General features: G+C 43.0%; 1 protein-coding gene across 4 annotated transcripts in view; it reads right to left on the bottom strand.

The window, feature by feature from the left end:
* Positions 1 to 20,909, bottom strand: part of LOC143764731 (stimulated by retinoic acid gene 6 protein-like) — a 211,061-nt gene that overhangs the window by 170,097 nt on the left and 20,055 nt on the right. For 3 of the 4 annotated variants that reach the window (XM_077250616.1, XM_077250626.1, XM_077250646.1), the window contains exon 2: positions 920 to 995. In XM_077250616.1, the coding sequence (XP_077106731.1) occupies positions 920 to 995 (76 nt within the window). Of the gene's footprint in view, positions 1 to 919; positions 996 to 20,909 lie in introns of those variants that run through there. The other variant, XM_077250636.1, reaches the window with a different exon arrangement.

Here is a 20,909-nt window from a genome sequence, read left to right as displayed (position 1 = left end):
CATATAGTGAAGCTTTAAAATTTTCAGTAGTTACACAGTTAATAAGAAAACCATCAAGAGTGAATACAATAAATATATGATTTCATGTCAAATAGATGGATTTCGGCCTCAAGAGAACTTAAAATCGGTAAACTCTTTAATCCCTAATAGTTTTCTTAATCCACAATACAGCTGACACACTGCTGTAATGACTTAACCCCCTAGATGTTGCTGTCATTAGTGACCACAGCACCTAAGTGGTTTACAGAAAGAGGGAGCTCCTTTGTCACTCAATTAAGCCAGGTTCAGATGAGTGTTTGAAAAATTTATATTGTCATCCTTATGCCATCTATGTGTATGTTTTTTACATCCTTATTGCATCCTTTTTTATACTTGTAATTTTTTTTAAATGTTGAAGACCAAATATAGTTTCCTATGTTAAGAAATAATGTATTCACAAAAATCTGATGCGATATGGATGTTGGATATGGGATCCCATTTTTTTGAATGGTCGAGTCTCATTCGAAATATGAAAGAGAATAGTGCATGCTGCGATTTTCTTTCTAACGAACCGAAAACTGTCATCTGAACAGCCTTGTTAAGTAACATGTGTCAGTATACTGTACATTTGATATCTGATGATAACACATCCGGCACACAAATGTATAATTTGCTTGTCTTAACAAGCCCTAATACTGAGAGGCATAATACTCTGCTGTATTCCATCTTGCAGCACTAGTTGGCAGCTATACCACTCCTCTTACTAAGAGGCTTATCCAAATATTATAATGTGTCTTAAACAAATGATGCCTACATATTATCTATAATTATTGAGATATTATTATGATTTGCAGCCTTATAAATTTTAAATGATGTCTTTCATGTTCAAAGAATGATTCTTATTTCACTAATTGGTCGGCCTCTGCAAAATTATACTCACCGAAGGAATGAGTGAATAATGGAGAAACAAATATGTATCTATTAGAGTATGACAGGTGCCATTTTCATGGGTTGTTCTGTAAAAACATAAAAGAAATGAAATTCACTTCCCACAGAAGAATTAATGAAACATTGATCTTATTAATATAATTAATATTAAATTATTACATTTACTCTATGTCTATAGACCATGAATAGAAAATAGCAAATTGGGATGAGACTTGTCAGTTGTGTCATAATATGCACTAATCTACAAATAGATGAAAATGGGACAAATTCTTCCAAATTAATCATCAAAGAGGCCTGAATTTGACCTTTTTCTTTTGCCAGTTGGTGGTGAAAACCTATGTAGCAGTTCCCTCCCCAGAGGAACTGTATTATCACCAACCAAAGGAAGGGTGTGTTGGATTAGGGGAGATTGGCTAAATGGTTATTTAAAGTGTTTAGAGGAGGAATAGAAAAAGGCTTTTCTTTCTTGGATGGCAAAATTCAGCACCGTTCTTATATGTACACCACTGTGTAGCATGATATATTTGATGCATCTTACTAGGCCTGTTAGACAGATTTTCCTTCTTTACGTTACCACGTGGCTTACATTCAATATTTTGTACCAAAAAATAGCATATCTTTATATCTCTCTCTCTTAAAAAAAAGTTTGAATTGTTCGAATAACAACAATTTTTATCTTTTTAACCCCTTAACCCATAGGCCATTTTCCATTTTTTGCGTTTTCTTTTTTTGCTCCCCTTCTTCCCAGAGCCATAACTTTTTTTTATTTATTGGTCAATATGGCCATATGAGGGCTTTTTTTTCCTGGGACAAGCTGTACTGTTGAAAGACACCATTGGTTTTAACATACCATGTACTGGAAATAGGGAAAAAAATCCAAGTGCTGTGACATTGCAAAAAAAGTGCAATTCCACAGTTGTTGCTTTTTTTTTTTACCATGTTCGCTAAATGCTAAAACTCACTTGCCATTTTGTTTCTCCTGATCATTACGAGTTCACAGACACCAAATATGTATAGGTTCTTTTTTATTTAAAGGGAACCTGTCACCCCCCCAGGCGTTTTTAACTAAAAGAGCCACCTTCTGCAGCAGTAATGCTGCATTCTGACAAGGTGGCTCTTTTAGTTCTGTATGCTGTAACTGCCGAAATAATCAGTTTTATAATTTGTCCAAAATACCTTTTCTTCAGTCAAGGAGGCAGGCCTTTCCCCCTGCTTTAGACGCCACACAGCCGTCACTCACATCTTCTTGGCGCCGGGCGCCGCCTCCTCACCGCTGTTTTGAAATGATGCAGCGCCTGCGCTCTTTTCTCCTGCCTTGGGCAGACGCAGTGAGCGCTGGCCGTCTGTCATCTGTGCGTACGTAGGCCCTGCCTGTGAATCCCAGCCCCGCAGTGTCTTATGATTTATTCATACTATGGGGCTGGGATTCCTGGGCATGCGCATTGCGTGTCTAAGCCTCTCACCCTCTCCCACTGCCTGCTACACACACACACCAGCTGTGAGGATTTGTCAAGGTTCCAGGCGATTGTACGGAGGAGGGATCACCTGAGGATGCACACGCTGCAGCAGGTGGTGGGAGAGGGTGAAAGGCTTAGACATGCAATGCACATGCCCAGGAATCCCAGCCCCGTAGTATGAATGAATCATTCATAAGACACTGCGGGGCTGGGATTCACAGGCAGGGCGTACGTACGCACAGAGGACAGACGGCCAGCGCTCACTGCGCCTGCCCAAGGCAGGAGAAAAGAGCGCAGGCGCCGCATTATTTCAAAACAGCGGTGAGGAGGCGGCGCCCGACGCCAAGAAGATGTGAGTGACGGCTGTATGGCGTCTAAAGCAGGGGGAAAGGCCGGCCTCCTTGACGGAAGACAAGGTATTTTGGACAAATTATAAAACGGATTATTTCGGCAGTTACAGCACACAGAACTAAAAGAGCCACCTTGTCAGAATGCAGCATTACTGCTGCACAAGGTGGCTCTTTTAGCTAAAAACGCCTGGGGGGGGGGGGGGTGACAGGTTCCCTTTAAGTAGTGGGAAAAAATCAAAAATTTGTTAAAAAAAAAAAAAATCACCATTTTCCGAGACCTGTAGCATCTCCATTTTTTGTGACCTGGAGCTGGGTGAGGGCTTATTTTGTGCGTGAAGAGCTGACTTTTTATTTATACAAATTTGGTGTATATGCGATCAAAAAAAAAAATAAATAAATATATATATATATATATATATATATATATATATATATATATATATATATATATATAGTGCCTACAAGTAGTATTCAACCCCCTGCAGATTTAGCAGGTTTAATAAGATGCAAATAAGTTAGAGCCTTCAAACTTCAAACAAGAGCAGGATTTATTAACAGATGCATAAATCTTACAAACCAAAAAGTTTTGTTGCTCAGTTAAATTTTTATAAATTTTAAACATAAAAGTGTGGGTCAATTATTATTCAACCCCTAGGTTTAATATTTTGTGGAATAACCTTTGTTTGCAATTAAATCGTCTTTTATAAGACCTGATCAGGCCGGCACAGGTCTCTGGAGTTATCTTGGCCCACTCCTCCATGCAGATCTTCTCCAAGTTATCTCGGTTCTTTGGGTGTCTCATGTGGACTTTCATCTTGAGCTCCTTCCACAAGTTTTCAATTGGGTTAAGGTCAGGAGACTGACTAGGCCACTGGAACACCTTGATTTTTTGCCTCTTGAACCAGGCCTTGGTTTTCTTGGCTGTGTGCTTTGGGTCGTTGTCTTGTTGGAAGATGAAATGACGACCCATCTTAAGATCCTTGATGGAGGAGTGGAGGTTCTTGGCCAAAATCTCCAGGTAGGCCGTGCTATCCATCTTCCCATAGATGCGGACCAGATGGCCAGGCCCCTTGGCTGAGAAACAGCCCCACAGCATGATGCTGCCACCACCATGCTTGACTGTAGGGATGGTATTCTTGGGGTCGTATGCAGTGCCATCCAGTCTCCAAACGTCACGTGTGTGGTTGGCACCAAAGATCTCGATCTTGGTCTCATCAGACCAGAGAACCTTGAACCAGTCAGTCTCAGAGTCCTCCAAGTGATCATGAGCAAACTGTAGATGAGCCTTGACATGACGCTTTGAAAGTAAAGGTACCTTACGGGCTCGTCTGGAACGGAGACCATTGCGGTGGAGTACGTTACTTATGGTATTGACTGAAACCAATGTCCCCACTGCCATGAGATCTTCCTGGAGCTCCTTCCTTGTTGTCCTTGGGTTAGCCTTGACTCTTCGGACAAGCCTGGCCTCGGCACGGGAGGAAACTTTCAAAGGTTTTCCAGGCCGTGGAAGGCTAACAGTAGTTCCATAAGCCTTCCACTTCCAGATGATGCTCCCAACAGTGGAGACAGGTAGGCCCAACTCCTTGGAAAGGGTTTTGTACCCCATGCCAGCCTTGTGACCCTCCACGATCTTGTCTCTGATGGCCTTGGAATGCTCCTTTGTCTTTCCCATGTTGACCATGTTTGAGTGCTGTTCACAAGTTTGCGGAGGGTCTTAAATAGTCCAAAAAGGCTGGAAAAAGAGATAATTAATCCAAACATGTGAAGCTCATTGTTCTTTGTGCCTGAACTACTTCTTAATACTTTAGGGGAACCAAACAGAATTCTGGTGGGTTGAGGGGTTGAATAATAAATGACCCTCTGAAAAGACTTTTCACAATTTAAAAAAAAAAAATAAACAAAGAAATAACATTCTTTTTTGCTGCAGTGCATTTCACACTTCCAGGCTGATCTACAGTCCAAATGTCACAATGCCAAGTTAATTCCAAATGTGTAAACCTGCTAAATCTGCAGGGGGTTGAATACTACTTGTAGGCACTGTATATATATATATATATATATATATATATATATATATATATATACAGTATATATATATATATATATATATATATATATATATATATATATATAACTATGTGTACATATTGCGTTTTATATATTTGTAGGAAAAGCTGAGCTAGTAAACCATCATGTGTGCAAAATTGCAAAAAAATGGGTCTGGATATTTTGAGCTAAAACACTTTTAGGACAGCTAACCTCAAAGGCTCTAAAACACCTAAAATAACAAAACCATTACTCACCCTCCCCAGGTCCAGCGCTGGCTCCCTGCTGCTGCTGCTTGGGTCTTGGTGTTTTGGTTAAGTGATTGGCTACTGCGATGATGTTCTTTGTTAAAGAGACAATACCTCTATAGCAAAAACACCTGCTCTGTTATATTTAAGTATTTTAGAGCCTTTAGGGGCCACTTTCCTTAAAGTGGAAAAGGTGTAAAGCCTTCACAAACAAACTGCATCGAGAAACCTACAATGCTGTGATCATGCACTGTATTGTACATTTTAAAAACATAACATTGACAAGGCTAAAAGCTTCCTACAATACGGCTTAATAGCATGCATCATCTGGTTGGAAACCTAGTTGTGGTTCTAAGGTGAGTGAATTTGTTATTGTGGAGATTTGACTCATTTTGTTGGCACAGGCATGTTTTTCTTTGTTTAGATATGACCAATATAAGTAAAGTATCTCCTATGCTTTGAATTTTATGCCCAGAAATCAGATTTTTCTACTTGGAGAAGACAGTGTTAACTACCGAGCTTGAGCTTTTTGTGTTAAAAAGAACTGAAACGTTTCATAGTGATCACATTTATAGTTACTATTATAGTACAACAATGAACTTTAACATTAAACCCATGTTGAAATTTTAAATCTCTTATAAGACCTGCTTAATGTCATGCTCCAGCCCTAACACACCCCTGGTGAGGTAGGGAAAGGAAAGATCAGTATTAAGATAATCAAGGTTTACAGTACAATCAGTACAATCAGTTGGTCAAAGGTGAAAAACTGGCTAAAGCTCAGATCACACGTTATTAGTATACATTGAATGTGCTACATTCCCCTACGTATATCTCCGAATTATGCCACTGTATTGGCCACAAGCAGAAAAAAATTGTAGCGTGCAGTGTTTGGGGATTTTATTCTCTTTATTGATGAAAAAAGATATGACTGTATGTGGAATGGTGGTAGGGCATTATTGTTTTGAAACTAATTTTACATATCAATATTACCAAGGACAACATCTGCATATGGGTTGTAACTTTTTAAAGGTATCCTGTCGGTTCTCTAGTTTTCTCTCACACTCCAAAAAGGTACTAATAGGATAAGAGACTTCCTTTAAAGCACAAAATAACTGTTTAAACCAAGTACAGGCGCTGGGTCCTCCTGTGGAATATCCAAACAGTTCTGTGCACCTTCTCACCTACTTTTCTTTCTTTGATTGATAAATTTAACCTGTAACTTGCTCTAAAAATTGAGTTAAATACAATATAAAAATCTATGAGCTCCATTGATTCTGCCTCTGTTTTTCCTTTATGCAGTGTGTCGCTCCGTTACAGAGATATTCACATTTACTGCTTTTGGAGTGCAGTAGGTGAAATTTCTGCTTCTAGTGCAACCAAGCATTTCTTCAGTGTTTTCTGAAATTAAACATCTTCAGAGGCAGTGATAGAGGTAGGGTGACTGACATCAGCACCACCCCAAAACTGTCACCACCCTGAAAAATGGTGGTGACAGAAGATGTGGTTCAGCGTTCCTGTCACTCACCTTGCTTTCTATCAGGGAATTTTAAGATAAAGCAAATTACTAAAGTGGTTGTGGTTAAAAATATGTATTGAGGGCATAATAATTATCAGTTAACCCCTTTAAAACTGTATAAAACAGGAAATAAGTACATTTAGGATCAGTATTTTTGTTTTCTGACACCCAATCTTTCAGTTGTATGTTGCTAAAATAGTTCTAATGGAACTGTGAAGGCTGGTGATAATGTTGAATAGAATGATGCATTAGCCGCCTGCGACGGTGAGCCTGAGACTCCCTGCACTGCAGGCATGACTTCACCACATTGCATCTGCTGTGCTAAAGCCTCAGGACTTATACTGCCCAGGCTGGAGCAGCGTTCTGGGGAAATGGGCCAAAGTGAGTATTGTTTTTTATGTCAGTAATTGTGGAGGCCATCATACTAAATGGGGGTCTTGTGGAGGCCAATCATACTGAATGGTGGCTGGTGGAGGCCAGTTCTAACAAAATATATAGGATGCAATTATACTGAGTGAGTGGCACACTCCCTTGAGGAAGCCCACGCGAAACGCGTTTCGGGGCTGCGTGGTCTGACCATTTACAAGGACTGATTTGGGTGAGATCTTCTCTGTACTAGACTTATATTATAAATGTTTCAGGTGTTTATGGGGTTATAGCTATGGTGGCAATATGTTTTTTACCCTAATTAAACCCACAGCGTTATATTTATTTTCTAGTACTGTGACAGTGCTACTATATTGATATATCTATATAATAATATTGCATTATGGGGATTATAATGGTTTTTGTATTACCGGTCCTTATACATTTGTAATAGTGTCGGATCTTTCTTTGTGTCCTTCACTGTGATAACCGTTGTCCATTTAATTTTTTGTAATAATATTCTGAATTTGATATTTTATACAAATAATTAATAAAATATTTAAGATATTTTACATGAGTGTTTTTGTACTTCTTGTGTTTTTTTGTATATAGCTATATTTTGGAGTATACCTGTTTTAACAGTGGTGATTTTACCGATTTAACTTATTTTATTCTGGTTTTTTTATTTATTTATTTGAGTGGGAGGCTGGTAGGGGGCCATAATATTGAGTTACGGCAATAATAGTGAGTGTCGGGCCAGTGGGGCATTATACTGAGTGGGGAGCTGGCGGGGGTTATTATACTGAGTGAGGGGATGGTAGGGCCATAATACTGTGTGAGTGGCTATATGGGACTGTGAGAGCCCCCATCTTGAGTTGGGTACTGTGAGAGCCCCCATATTGGGTTGGGGACTATGAGGGTCACCATATTGAGTTGGGTACTGTGGGGGCCCTCATACTGTGTGGGTGGGCTGTGGGGCCGTCATACTGAGTATGGGTCTGTGTGTGCCCTCATACTGAATAGGGAGCTGTGGAGTAACATGCTGACAGGCCATCATACTGTGTAGGGGCCATGATACTGTGTTTCTGTTTGTGGTACAATGGGGATATCATGCTATAGAGGGCTCTTTAGATGCATCATATCGTGGAGGTATTATATTGTGTTAGAGGCACTGTGGAGACATTACGTTCTATACTATAGGTGTGGGGTCAAATTGTGTGGAGGGATTCACTGTAGGGACACTATACTCAGTGTCTGAGGGTGGGAGGATTTTTGGGAGCATCATACTCAATGGCCATTAAAAGGATATTGCTAGAGAGAAAACTAAGGGTTTTAACCCCTTCAAGACCTATGACGTATAGGTATAGGTCGAGTGCCCGCATGTTTTCCGTATGCCTCTAACAGCCGCGGTTGGAAGCGTGATTCACCCGTGGCCGTTAACACATTAAATACAATGGTCGGTCTCTGACAGCAGCATTTAACATGCTCGCGCCATAAGCAAGTTACAAACCTTGACCATCGGCACCCATTTCACATGACCGCAGGTCGCCTATGGGTTGCATGACAACCCGGGGTCTGCAGGAGACCACTGTGGTTGCCATTGCTGGATGAGTGGGATGAGCGGGGATAACCCTGCTATGTGTAGCACAGGCGATCAGATGTTCCGATGACTATTGAAGCCAGTGAAAAGTAAAAAAAAAAATGTTTTTTAAAATATTAAAAATATAAAAGTTCAAATCACCCCCCCATTTGCCCCATTCAAACAAACGCATATTTGGCATCACCGTGTTCAAAAATGCCGGGTTTATCAAAATGTAAAAATAATTAATCCGATCCATAAATGGTGTAATGAGAAAAAAAATCAAAAGCCCAGAATTACGTTTTTTAGGTCGCCGCAACATTGCAATAAAATGCAATAACAGGCGATCAAAACATCGTTTCTACACCAAAATTATATCAATAAAGGCATCAACATGGTGTCCAAAAATAAGCCCTCATCCAGCCTCATAATCCAAAAAATTGAGACGCTATGGGTCTCGAAACATGTAGTCATTTTTTTGTGTGCAAACTTTGGATTTTTTTTCCACTACTTAAATAAAACAGAACCTATATATGTTTGCTATCTGTGAACTCATAATGACACGGTGAATCATAATGGCAGGTTAGTTTTAGCATTTAGAGAACATAGTAAAAAACAAACAAACAAAAAATTGTGGAATTGCACTTTTTTTTGCAATTTCACCGAACTTTGAATTTTTTCCCATTTTCCAGTACACGATATGGTAAAATCAATGGTGTAGTTCAAAAGTACAACTCACCCTGCAAAACACAAGCTCTCACATGGCCATATTGACCAAAAAATAAAAAGTTATGACTCTGGGAAGACAGGAAGTGAAAAACGAAAACGCGCATGCACTTCCTGTATTTTAAAGAGTGTTCCCGTGCCTATTGCTGGGAGGTACCTGAACCTGAAACCACTATGGCCTTTACCTGGATTTGAAAGCACTACTTCAGTATCTTAACCTGAAACTGCTCCGGAAGCACCTGAACCCACTGTGGTATTACCTGAACCCGAAACTGCTCCGGTGCTAAATTAACCCAAAACCAGTCCGGCGGTACCAGGACCTGAAACCGCTCCGGCGGTAAATTAATCAGTACCTGCTTTTACCACCAGTATCTGGTTTAACCTTGGTATCTGAGTTCATGTCTGTTGTCATGACCATTGGGACTAGTTGCTGCTGTGTCAGGGTCTGTCCTGGACTAGCACCTGGCTTCCAATTGTGGCACAAATCTAACTACACCATCAGGGGCTCTAGTAAAAACCCAGGTGTTCACCTAATTACACCCCTCCAGGCTCTTTTAGGTCTGCGATTCAGTGGTTCCACAAACCATCTGCTTTAGAGTTTGCTCAGCCCATGGAACCTGCTAATCCCAAGACTTCTCCCCTCCCAAAGTTATTCCGAGAGATGTCTCGGCAACATCATCAACAGGACAAAATCCTTTTCTATCTGCAGACAGTGAATACTCATCTGGACACCTTGTGATCGATTGCTTTTTCCGTCCAGGTCCAAGTCACTGCAGCGGCTACAGTGACCACCGCGCCTGCAGCTTATACATCTATTCCACCACTTTTCCACAGGGATCCCATGCAGTACCATCGGTTTATTAATTATTGTACCCTGCACTATAAACTTCTGACCCACCAGTTCCCCTCGAATTGGGCGTTCCTGCTGTCTCACCTATGAGGCGAGTCCCTGGCTTCGATCAATCTCCTCTGGGAGAGAAGAGATCTTGTGACTTCGGATTTGCAGGCCTTCCTAAAGACAATGCGCAAAGTCTTCGATGAGCTGGGCTGTGTCACATCTGCAGCATTTTCACTCCTCAGATAGCATCAGGTAAGTCTGAATGTAGGCCAATAAGCAGTCTAGTTTTGCACACTGTTCTCCTAACTTGGCTGGAATATTGAGGTGCTGGTTGCGGCATTCTGGGAGGGATTGTCCAGAGGAGGAAAAGATAAACTGGCTGGTTGAGACATTTCTGCCACTTTGGATGTCCTGATTTCTCTGTCCATCCATATCAGCCTCAGCCCCCTGAGGAAGCCCAACACGCAAAACGCGCACTGGGGCTTTTGGCAGCACTATTCACGGCACTTTACCTATTGTGACAATCCTAGTCTTCTACTTAGGCTCTACACGAGCATGAGAAATCTAGTCTTTCTGGGTACTCTCCCCAGATTCTCTATTGAAATATTGTATCCCAGACTCTTTTGGATATATCAAACATAATTTTTACTGCCCTTATGTGTCACTGCTTTGGCTCTTAAAGGCACGGATGATTGACCTCGTGGAGACCAAAACATCCAACACTGCGGAGACACCATCACGTGTTTCTCAACGCAGTGATCCAGAACACTGCCCCCAAATATGCAAATGCAAGTAGAGGAGCTGCGGAGACACCATCACGTGTTTCTCAACGCAGGCAGTGAATAGCCAGGCCTTTCCCCGGGAAGGAACAACCAAGGGAAGGGCAGCATCCAATAAAGGAAAACATCCAATAAAGGAAAACCACCTATGCCAAGCATGGTATCCATCCACAGACAGCTGTTTCGGGGTTTTGCCCCTCATCAGTGTGGAGTAGGAAACTGGCTATCAGGAGCAGTGCCTAGTAGAAAGACTATAAAGGCACGGATGATTGACCTCGTGGAGACCAAAACATCCAACACTGCGGAGACACCATCACGTGTTTCTCAACGCAGTGATCCAGAACACTGCCCCCAAATATGCAAATGCAAGTAGAGGAGCTGCGGAGACACCATCACGTGTTTCTCAACGCAGGCAGTGAATAGCCAGGCCTTTCCCCGGGATTTGGGAGTTGCCCCACCTCTATAAGTTTTATATCTACTTTGGTTTATTATTAATGTATCTGGTATGATTTTTCTTGTAAAACGTTCGGCGTGTGAAAATAAACCATTTCGTCTGGCTCCATCTTTTCAAAGGCCTCCTAATACTCAATCATCTACAACTTCTGAACCCATGGATCTCGACCACCTCAAGTTGAACAACATCAGGAACACTGTCGTGCCAAGGGACTGTGCTACTAATGTGATAGCATGGAACATCTGTTTCGTATGTGTCCCAAGAAGTTGGGAAACACCAAAGCTTATGGTCTGTAGAAGCGGCTACCCTGGGCGAAATTGATTTCTGTACTCCATTGGTTTTGACCGTATTTATACCTTGTGGAGGCTCACAAGTTGTTGAAACAGCATCCCTACATTCCGGTGCAGCTGGAAATTTCATGCAGCAACAAGTGGTAGAGCGGTGCCAAATTCCCATCTGATGCCTTGAGAATCCTTTGATGGTGTCATCAATTTATAGGAAGGTCCTGTCCAAAGCTGTCCATGTGGTCACCAAGGAGGTAGAGCTTAATTTAGAAATGCTTTCCATGTGCTTCCTGGAATCAACTTCTTCTAGGCCTTCTGAGACTATGTGTTCATGATCCTGTCCTAGACTGGAGATCCGGGGAAGTGGTCTGATGGGGCAATCTTGCCATGAGAAATGTTTGATTCCTGTGCGTCCACTCCAGCTGCTGGTGACGCCATCCAACCTGCCAAGTTTGCTAGCTGCTTACTGTTCATATGCAGATGTCTTTGACAAAAAAGGAGCGGAGACTTTACCCCCACATCGACCATATGATTGTCCCATTGATTTGCTCCCGGATCCTCACCCCCTTGATGTCATATCTATCCACTGTCACAATAGGAGACGCTACCATGTCTGGATACATAAAGGAGAATTTGGTTAGGGGATTCATCCAGAAATCTGCTTCTCCTACTGGAGCTGGCTTGTTTTTGGTCAAAAAGAAAGATGGTACTCTTCGACCGTGTATGTCAGGACTCTGAACATTTTTTATTACCTTTTTGTGCATTACTGCCCTTTTCCAAGATGGCGTCTTTGGTCTCATGTGCACTGTGTCTTCCTGCTATAAAACTCCACCCCAGCCTTCAGTCTGTGCTAGAGTATTCTGCCTTGCATCCAGCTCCTGACCTCTGATTACTCCCTGGCTATATACCTGCTCCTGTGAACCTCTGTGGATCCTGCTACTCTGCTCCGAGTTCCTGCTGCATACACCAGTTCCATTAATCCTCCTTCATCTGCTGCTCATGTTTACTTCCATTTCATTTGCTGGCCATGTAAGCTGTTTCTGCTCTGCAAAAACCTGAGACTATTAACCAGGCCTCCCTGGTTGAGCTAAGATATGATTTGAACTGCCTTATAAGCTTATCTATCTGTGTTTGGACTAAGACAAGGATTTATTCGTGTCAAGTATCCTCAAGAATAACTGTGCTTCATAGACTTTCTGCTTGATTGCATTTTCCTCTGAAGTTTCCTATAGACTGCTAAGCTGCGTTTAATATTTACACCAAGTGTTGTGGACTTGAGTTTCTCTCTGCACCTGTTTGAATCACCATGTGATAATATAGACTTTACCACTTATAAAACTGTGTCCTGTAGTTGTCTTGTTCCACGCAAAGAGTCTCCTGAGTTATCCCCTATAATTATTACAGTGTATTAATTATAGAGGTCTCAACCAGATCACGATCAAAACAATTATACAATGCCTCTGATTCTGGAATTGTTTGATCATTTAAGAGGTGCCAGGATCTTCTCCAAGTTGGATCTGTGTTGTGAATTCTGCTCTTGGGCTCCCTCCGGTGGTTATAAGTGGTAGCGCTGCTGTCTTTGGATCGCAGCATTCATCAGGTGTGTCCACTTATTGCAATTCTGACTGGGCTATTTAGTCTTGCTTGACCCTTTAGTTAGTGCCAGTTGTCCATTGTTTCCTGGAGGATTCACTTCCCTGCCTGGTCTCTCTTGCTTGCTGTTCATTTCAACAAAGATAAGATCTGGCTTTGTTTTTTGCAGTCCACATGCTGTGGGCCTGATCGTTCAAGTTATTTTCCATGTTTTGTTTTGTCCAGCTTGGTCTGTATAAGGATTTGTTCAGCCAAGCTGGTATCTCTGGAGATGCGGATATACCCTCCATGTCTTTAGTTAGATGTGGAGATTTTGTATTTTCTGTGGTGGATATTTTCTAGTGTTTTAATACTGACCGCATAGTACTCTGTCCTATCCTTTCTATTTAGCTAGAAGTGGCCTCCTTTGCTAAATTCTGATTTCAGTCTGCGTATGTTATTTCCCTCTCCTCTCACAGTCAATATTTGTGGGGGGCTGTCTATCCTTTGGGGATTTTCTCTGAGGCAAGATAGTTTTCCCTTTTCTATCTCTAGGGGTAATTAGTCCTCCGGCTGTGTCGAGATGTCCAGGGAGTGTTAGGTACATTCCACGGCTACTTCTAGTTGCTGTGTTAAGTTCAGGGTCTGCGGTCAGTACAGGTACCACCTTCTCCAGAGTACGTCTCATGCTGCTCCTAGGCCACCAGATCATAACAGATCTGAGAGGAACCTATAATCTGATCAGCACACAAAAAGTAGATGAGTGGAAGACAGCTTTCAACACACGAGACGGTCACTACCAATACTGTGTTATGCCATTTGGGCTCAGCAATGCTGCAGCAGTATTCCAAGAGTTTGATAATGATGTCTTCAGAAATCTCATTTACTCCTGTGTGGTGATTGTACCTGGCCGATATCCTGGTTTTCACACCTGACCTGCCGTCACATAGGAGAAATGTTCATTTAGTCTTGCAAAGAAAATTTCCTGTATGCGAAGTATGAGAAATGCTTTTTGAGCAGACCTCCCTTCCCTTTCTAGGGTGTATCCTCTCGGATATTGGTCTGAAGATGGATCCTGGAGAAAATGTCTTCCGTTTTGAAGTGGCACTTCCTAGGATTTGGCTACTCCTACCGCCAGGTTATTCCTCATTGCTACTCTCTAACTGCCTCCATTTCGGCGCTGATCTGTAAGGCTGTCGATCCAAAGTTATGGAGTCTGGAGGCTGAGAACACTTTTCTGACCCTTAAGCAGGCCTTTGCCGCTGCTCCTGTACTTCATAGGTCTGAAATCAATAAAGTTTTTACTGAAAGTAGATGCTTCAGCCTCTAGGGCAGGAGCAGTTCTCACACAGAAGTCTTTCACTGGATGAGTGGTTACCCATGGTTTCTTCTCCAAGGCCTTCTGTGCTCCTGAATGCAGCTACTTGATTGGTGACCGAGAGTAACTAGTGATTAAGATGACTCTAGGAGAGTAGTGTTACCCTCTCGAAGGGGCAGTTCATCTTGTTGTCATGTACACTGACCATAAGAACTTGGCTTACCTGCCGTCCGCAGAAAGGAGGAATCCGCGTCAAGCTAGGTAGTCGCTGTTCTTTGCTCTCCTTGACTTTGTCTTGCATTTCCAGCTGACTGACAAAAATGTTAAGGCTGGGACGCTTTCTAGGTTCTTTTTGCCCACCAACCAAGATGAGGAACCCAAACTTATCACTGAGTCTTCCAACATGGTTACAGTGACTCCTGTCAACTTTTCTCAGATTCCTTCAGGATAGATTTTAGTCTCTGAATCTGCTAAGAAGTGAGTTCTGCAGTTGGTCACTCATCTAAGTTGCCAGGTCATGCTGGGCAGATGAAAACTATACTTGAAACAAGACTACCAAGCATCTGCCATCTGGACGGCTGCTACCACTTCCTGTTCCCTCAGCTCCCTGGCGGCACATCGCAATGGACTTCATTACAGACCTCCCTGTGGCCTCCAGTTTCTCTGTCATTTGGGTCGTGGTAGACCGTTTCTCGAAGATGCCGCATTTCACTCCATTGCCTGGTCTCCCACCTGCTGCCAAGCTCACCGAGAGATTTATGCAGCACATCTTCCGTCTTTATGGGTTTATGCTCCACATTTTGACAATGGGGGAGTCCAGTTTACATCCAAGTTCTGGAGAGTTACCTGTAAACTATTGAATGTGGTTTTGGACTTTTCTTCTGCATACCATCCTCTGTCCAATGATCAGGTGGAGCTTGTCAACCAGATCCTGTCTAACTTCATGTGGCATTTCACGAATGTGCATCTCGATGACTGAGTCCAGTTGTTACCTTGGGCGGAGTTTTCATAAAATAATCATGTCAGTGAGTCCTCCGCGAAGTCACCATTCTTCATAATTTATTGTCAACACCCAGGTATTCCCCTTCTGGCATTGACCGCTTCTGGTGTTCCTGCAGCCGTTGCTCTCACTGAAGAATTTTCTTGGATCTGGAGGTAGATCAAAGCCTCTCTGGAGAAGTCCTCCGAGTGGATGAAAAGGCATGCTAACAAGAAACATCTGAACATCTTCCAGCCTGGAGATAAGATGGGGATCTCTTTGAAATTTATCCACCTGAAGATGCCATCTTACAAGTTGTGTCCCGGCTTCATCGGTTAATTTGAGTTCATAAAGCATATCAATGCAGTATCTTACAAATTGAAGCTCCCAGCTTCATTACATTACTTTGAGGATCCGGGTACCACCCTGTGAGGTTGAAAACATCTTAGTCATGAAAAAGGTAAGATGGAGGACCTTTTTTTTTCTTGTGGATCGGAAATGGTTCTGTCCCAAAAAGAGGTTATGGTAACCAAAAAAGAACATCCATGCTTCATGTCTTCTGGAGAGATTCCTTGCATACTTGAAGAAGATGGGGTCATTGGGAGCGTACTTTAACACCTGTGTCAGCGTTCCTGCTGAGACACCGAGATACTCACCGCCCCAGCTGCTCTCCTGCTTCCGTGCATCAGGATCAGCATGTGCCTCACAGGTCCTCTGGTACTTCCTGTACTTTAAAGAGACAGTGAGTGAACTCCTATTGTGCCCCTAGCCTATAGCTGTGAGGCACTTAGTACTTAAGGTACCTCCACCTGTTAGGAGGTGTCTGAGCAATAATTGTAGTTAGTCTGCTTTTAAGCTATTAAGTTTGTTATAAGATCCCTGTACCAGTCCAGTTAAACCTGTACCAGAACCAGTTATGCTTTCCGGTATCCGTTTTGCATGAGACTATACTGAAACTGCTCAGGTGTTAACTGAACATGCAACAGCTCTGGAAGTCTGAAACCAAGACCACTTGGGTGACAATTGAACCTAAAACTGCTCCGGCGACCTGGACCCAGAAATTGCCTCTGCAGTACCTGAACCCAAAACCACTCTGGCGTTACCAGAACCTGAAACTGTCCTGGAGTAGCACCTGGCTTCCAACTGTGGCACAAGTCTAACCACACCATCAGGGGCTCTAGTGAAAAGCCAGGTGTTGACCTAGTTACGCCCCTGCAGGCACTCCATGGTGCAGTGGTTCCACAAAGCATCTGCTTTACATATGCTTTTTTTAAATAATATTGAGCATACTGGTGGCATGTAAAAAGGTTTGTCCAATAGTGGATAACCCTTTTAAAACCAAGCTTTTTTTTTTAAAGAATTTGGAGATTTTTTTTATATTGTTTATGTCTTTTTTCCATGTGAATATATTATTTTAAATCAAGATTGTTATTGAAAACTTTGCTAAAAATATTACATTAACCCCTTAACGTCCAATGACGGACAGAGTCCATCATTGGACTCCTCCCCCTGTTTGGTGCAGGCTCCAGCGATGAGCCCGCACCTTTTCTGGCACATGACAGCTGATCTGACCAGCTTACATGTGCCCCTAACAACTGCGGGTGGAATCGCGATTGACCAGCGGCTGTTAACATGTTAAATGCCGCTGTCAAACTCTGACAGCGGCATTTAACATGCACGCGCAGGAAGCGCGTCATTAGCTCCTCCCATTGGTGCCCATGTCACATGACATCCCGGGGTCAGCAGGAGACCCCTGTGGTTGTCATAGCCAGATAGATATAAGCATATCTGCTACATAGAGCAGGGCTGCACCTGCTTTATGTAGCAGAGCCCTCACGTGGCCAGAGATTCCAAAAAAATGGAGATGCTACGGGTCTCAGAAATTGGCAACTTTTTTTTTTTTACAAAATTTGGAATTTTTTTCACCACTTAAATAAAAAAGAACCTAGACATCTTTGGTGTCTGTGAACTTGCAATGACCTGGAGAATTATAATGACAGGTCAGTTTTAGCATTTAGTGAACATGGTAAAAAAAAATGCAAGAAACAATTGTGGAATTGCACTTTTTTTTGCAATTTCAATGCATTTGGAATTTTTTCTAATTTTTAAGTAAATGATATGGTAAAATCAATGGTGCCATTCAAAAGTACAACTCGTCCTGCAAAAAACAAGCCCTCGCATGGCCATATTGATGGAAAAATAAAACAAAGTTATGGCCGTGGGAAGAAGGGGAGCAAAAAATGGAAACACAAAAACGGAAATACCCCTTTTCCTTAAGGGGTTAACCAGGCTTCCATAAAAAATATTTTTCCCTTTCATCGATTATCCCATGAACCAACCAAAATAACAAGTTAGACCTATAAAGTATATTGCTGTAAAATATAGGAGGAACAGATTTTAACCCAGGGGTTATAAAAACATTAGATAGGTCATATATATAAATGTATATATTAAATGGGTTGTCTAGTCTTATCACAAAAGTCTGCAGTCACTCTATGTGACTGCATACTTATAAATCCTCACATCACACGCACTGCACGCTCTAAGGGTATGTGTCCACCTTCAGGATGGCTGGCGGTTTGGACGGAGCGGCAAACCCGCTCCGCCCTAAGCCCCGCCCCCTTCTGTGACGCGATGATGCCGGATGTGTTAATTGCACACATCCGGCATCATCACACCCCACACATTGGGCCGTGTGTTATTCCTTGCGGCGCCGCAGCGTCGCCGCAAGGTACACGGACATGCTGCGATCTTAAAAGATGTGCAGCATGTCCGGAATCGCAGGGCCGCCGGGTGCGTGTTACCACACATAGTGGAGACGGGATTTCATAAAATCCCCTCCACTATGCTGTAACATCTGGAGGCTGATGGTTGACGCTGCAGCTCTGCGCAGCGTCAAACACTCAGCGTTTCCTGCACGTGGAAACATACCCTAAGAATTCTCTGGTGCTGGCGATGAGACTGAACAGTCATGTGACAGCAAGTATGCGATATGCACACTCCCATGCACATTCTGACTAAATGCGAGGCTTCGCTCAACACAGCTGAATGCAGCATCTGTCTGGACCATGAATGTCCAAAATGTGAAACTGGCAACCACACTGCTCATCCACTTTCGATAAATGCTTATGGATTTTAAATATTTTATCAGGTTTGTCACAACAGATTAAATGGAACTGACAGCTAAAAGGCAAACTGTCAGCTGATACATGCACGGGCAGCATGATTCGGACACTGGCTGTATGATTTCAGTCTGGTATGTTTGACTTTGAAACATTGTGACATTCAGAGAAATACATACTCTAAAAGTCTTCTGGGACTGAGCCACGTGGGAGACTGGTCGGTTCCCCTGGAGTGACAGGTCTCTGCCTATATGTACATGCAGAAAGAAACTTGTCATTCCAGTGCAGTGGATGGTGCGAAACAGCCAGGGAACCACCTATCTGACTAGTTTCCAGTGCAGCTTGGTCCCTGGTGGCTTTTAAACTATGTTTTTCTATAAAACCTTGCAGTATTTCAGAGTAAAATATAATTACCTGATCCTACAGCCAGTGCTTGATACATGCTGCCCGTGGATCAGACATTAGGTTCCCCTTGACTGCCAATGATAGCGGCATGTTAGGCTACTTTCACACTAGCGTCGTGCTCGGCTCGTCGCAGTGCGTCGGGCCGAGGTTACCGACGCTAGCGTTCTCTGCTCCGCACAACGGGGGCAGCGGATGCATTTTTCCAGCGCATCCGCTGCCCCATTGTGAGGTGCTGGGAAGTGCGGGGAGGTGGGGGCGGAGTTCCGGCCGCACATGCGCGGTCGGAAAAAGCGGACCGTCGGCAGCAAAAAAACGTTACATGTAACGTTTTTTGCAGCCGACGGTCCGCCACAACACGGCGCAACTGTCGCACGACGGTTGCGACGTGTGTCAATTCGTCGCAATGCGTCGTTAATGTTAGTTTATGGACAAAAAACGCATCCTGCAAGCACTTTTGCAGGATGCGTTTTTTGACCAAAACGACGCATTGCGACGGAGGACAAAAAACGCCAGTGTGAAAGTAGCCTTAGATTTCAAGACATGCAATCCTTTGTTCTACTGGGAGATAAACTTCTGCCAGAACTATATATCAATGACTCTTATTCCTCCATGCATTGAACTGCTCATGATGTCTAGTTCTCATTTGTAAGGATTGGTGGGGTTTGTTGGAGAGAAGCATTTCCTAAAAGCCTGTATACATATTAGTCTAAAGTTGTTCGAACCCACCAAAATAAGTGTGATCAGCCAAAAGTCTAAGGCTACTCTCACACTAGCGTCGTACGACGCATGTTGCAATGCGTCGTTTTGGAGAAAAAAACGCATCCTGCAAAATTGCTTGCAGGATGTGTTTTTTCTCCATAGACTAACATTAGCGACACATTGCAATGCATTGCCACACGTCGCAACCGTCGTGCGACGGTTGCGTCGTGTTGCGTCGGACCGTCGGCACAAAAAAACGTTGCATGTAACGTTTTTTGGTGCGTCGTGTCCAGTATTTCCGGCCGCCCCCTCCTCACCGGAGCTCACAATGGGGCAGCGGATGCGTGGAAAAACTGCATCCGCTGCCCCCGTTGTCTGGCGCTTTCACAGTATGCGTCGGTACGTCGCCACATCGCATTGCGACGTGTGTCGTACGATGCTAGTGTGAAAGTAGCCTAATATGAATATAGTTTCCCTTCTGTCCCAGGCAGATGATTTTGGGGGAGAGAAGGATTTGCACCTTGAAATTCCAATGGGAATAATGGGGGATCCTTTTGTTCTACCTGGAAATAAGTCACCGCCAGAGGAGTCTGGCAGCAACTCTCTCATAGAGCACACGATCGAACCAACCATTCCTTTGTATGGGGGAGTCGAGAGAGATATGACTGTTGTCTAAGCCATCATTTGTTAGCTATCTAGCATGTAGTTTTTTGATAGGAGTCTGAAACAGACACACTGCATGCGGTAGCGATTCTACGGTGTTGACAGCAAGAGTGGATGTCACATGACCACAATTATGGGATTCACTTACTTCTTGCTACATTTTGACTAGACATGCTCAGTCACGCTCAGCTCCCTTGTATAGAGTGAAGGCGAGCACGACTAGTTGGCACATGACCACATGTATGCAAATCGCATAATTGTGGTCACGTGATTGACCACTCTTGCTGTCACCACGGAAGAATAATGATAGCATGTAGTGCACGTGCTGTAAAGTTTCAGAAGTCTGCAGTCACATAGAGCATCTGCAGACTTATCAAAATACTAGACAACCCCTTTAAGTGTGTGGCTGACTTATCTCTGCTTGTCTTTCATTAAACAAGTGGTATCAACTTCGGCTGCAAGATTTTTAAAATGTTGTCTCTGATACTGCATTTGCTGGCTGATTATAATCAAAGGCCCTGATTCATCATTGGCTTTGCTCCTTTTTTTAAATATATTTTATACTAGATGGTGGCCCGATT

This window comes from Ranitomeya variabilis, chromosome 1 (genome assembly GCF_051348905.1).
Source record: "Ranitomeya variabilis isolate aRanVar5 chromosome 1, aRanVar5.hap1, whole genome shotgun sequence".
NCBI lineage: Eukaryota > Metazoa > Chordata > Amphibia > Anura > Dendrobatidae > Ranitomeya > Ranitomeya variabilis.
This window is presented reverse-complemented; position numbering and strand designations above follow the sequence as displayed.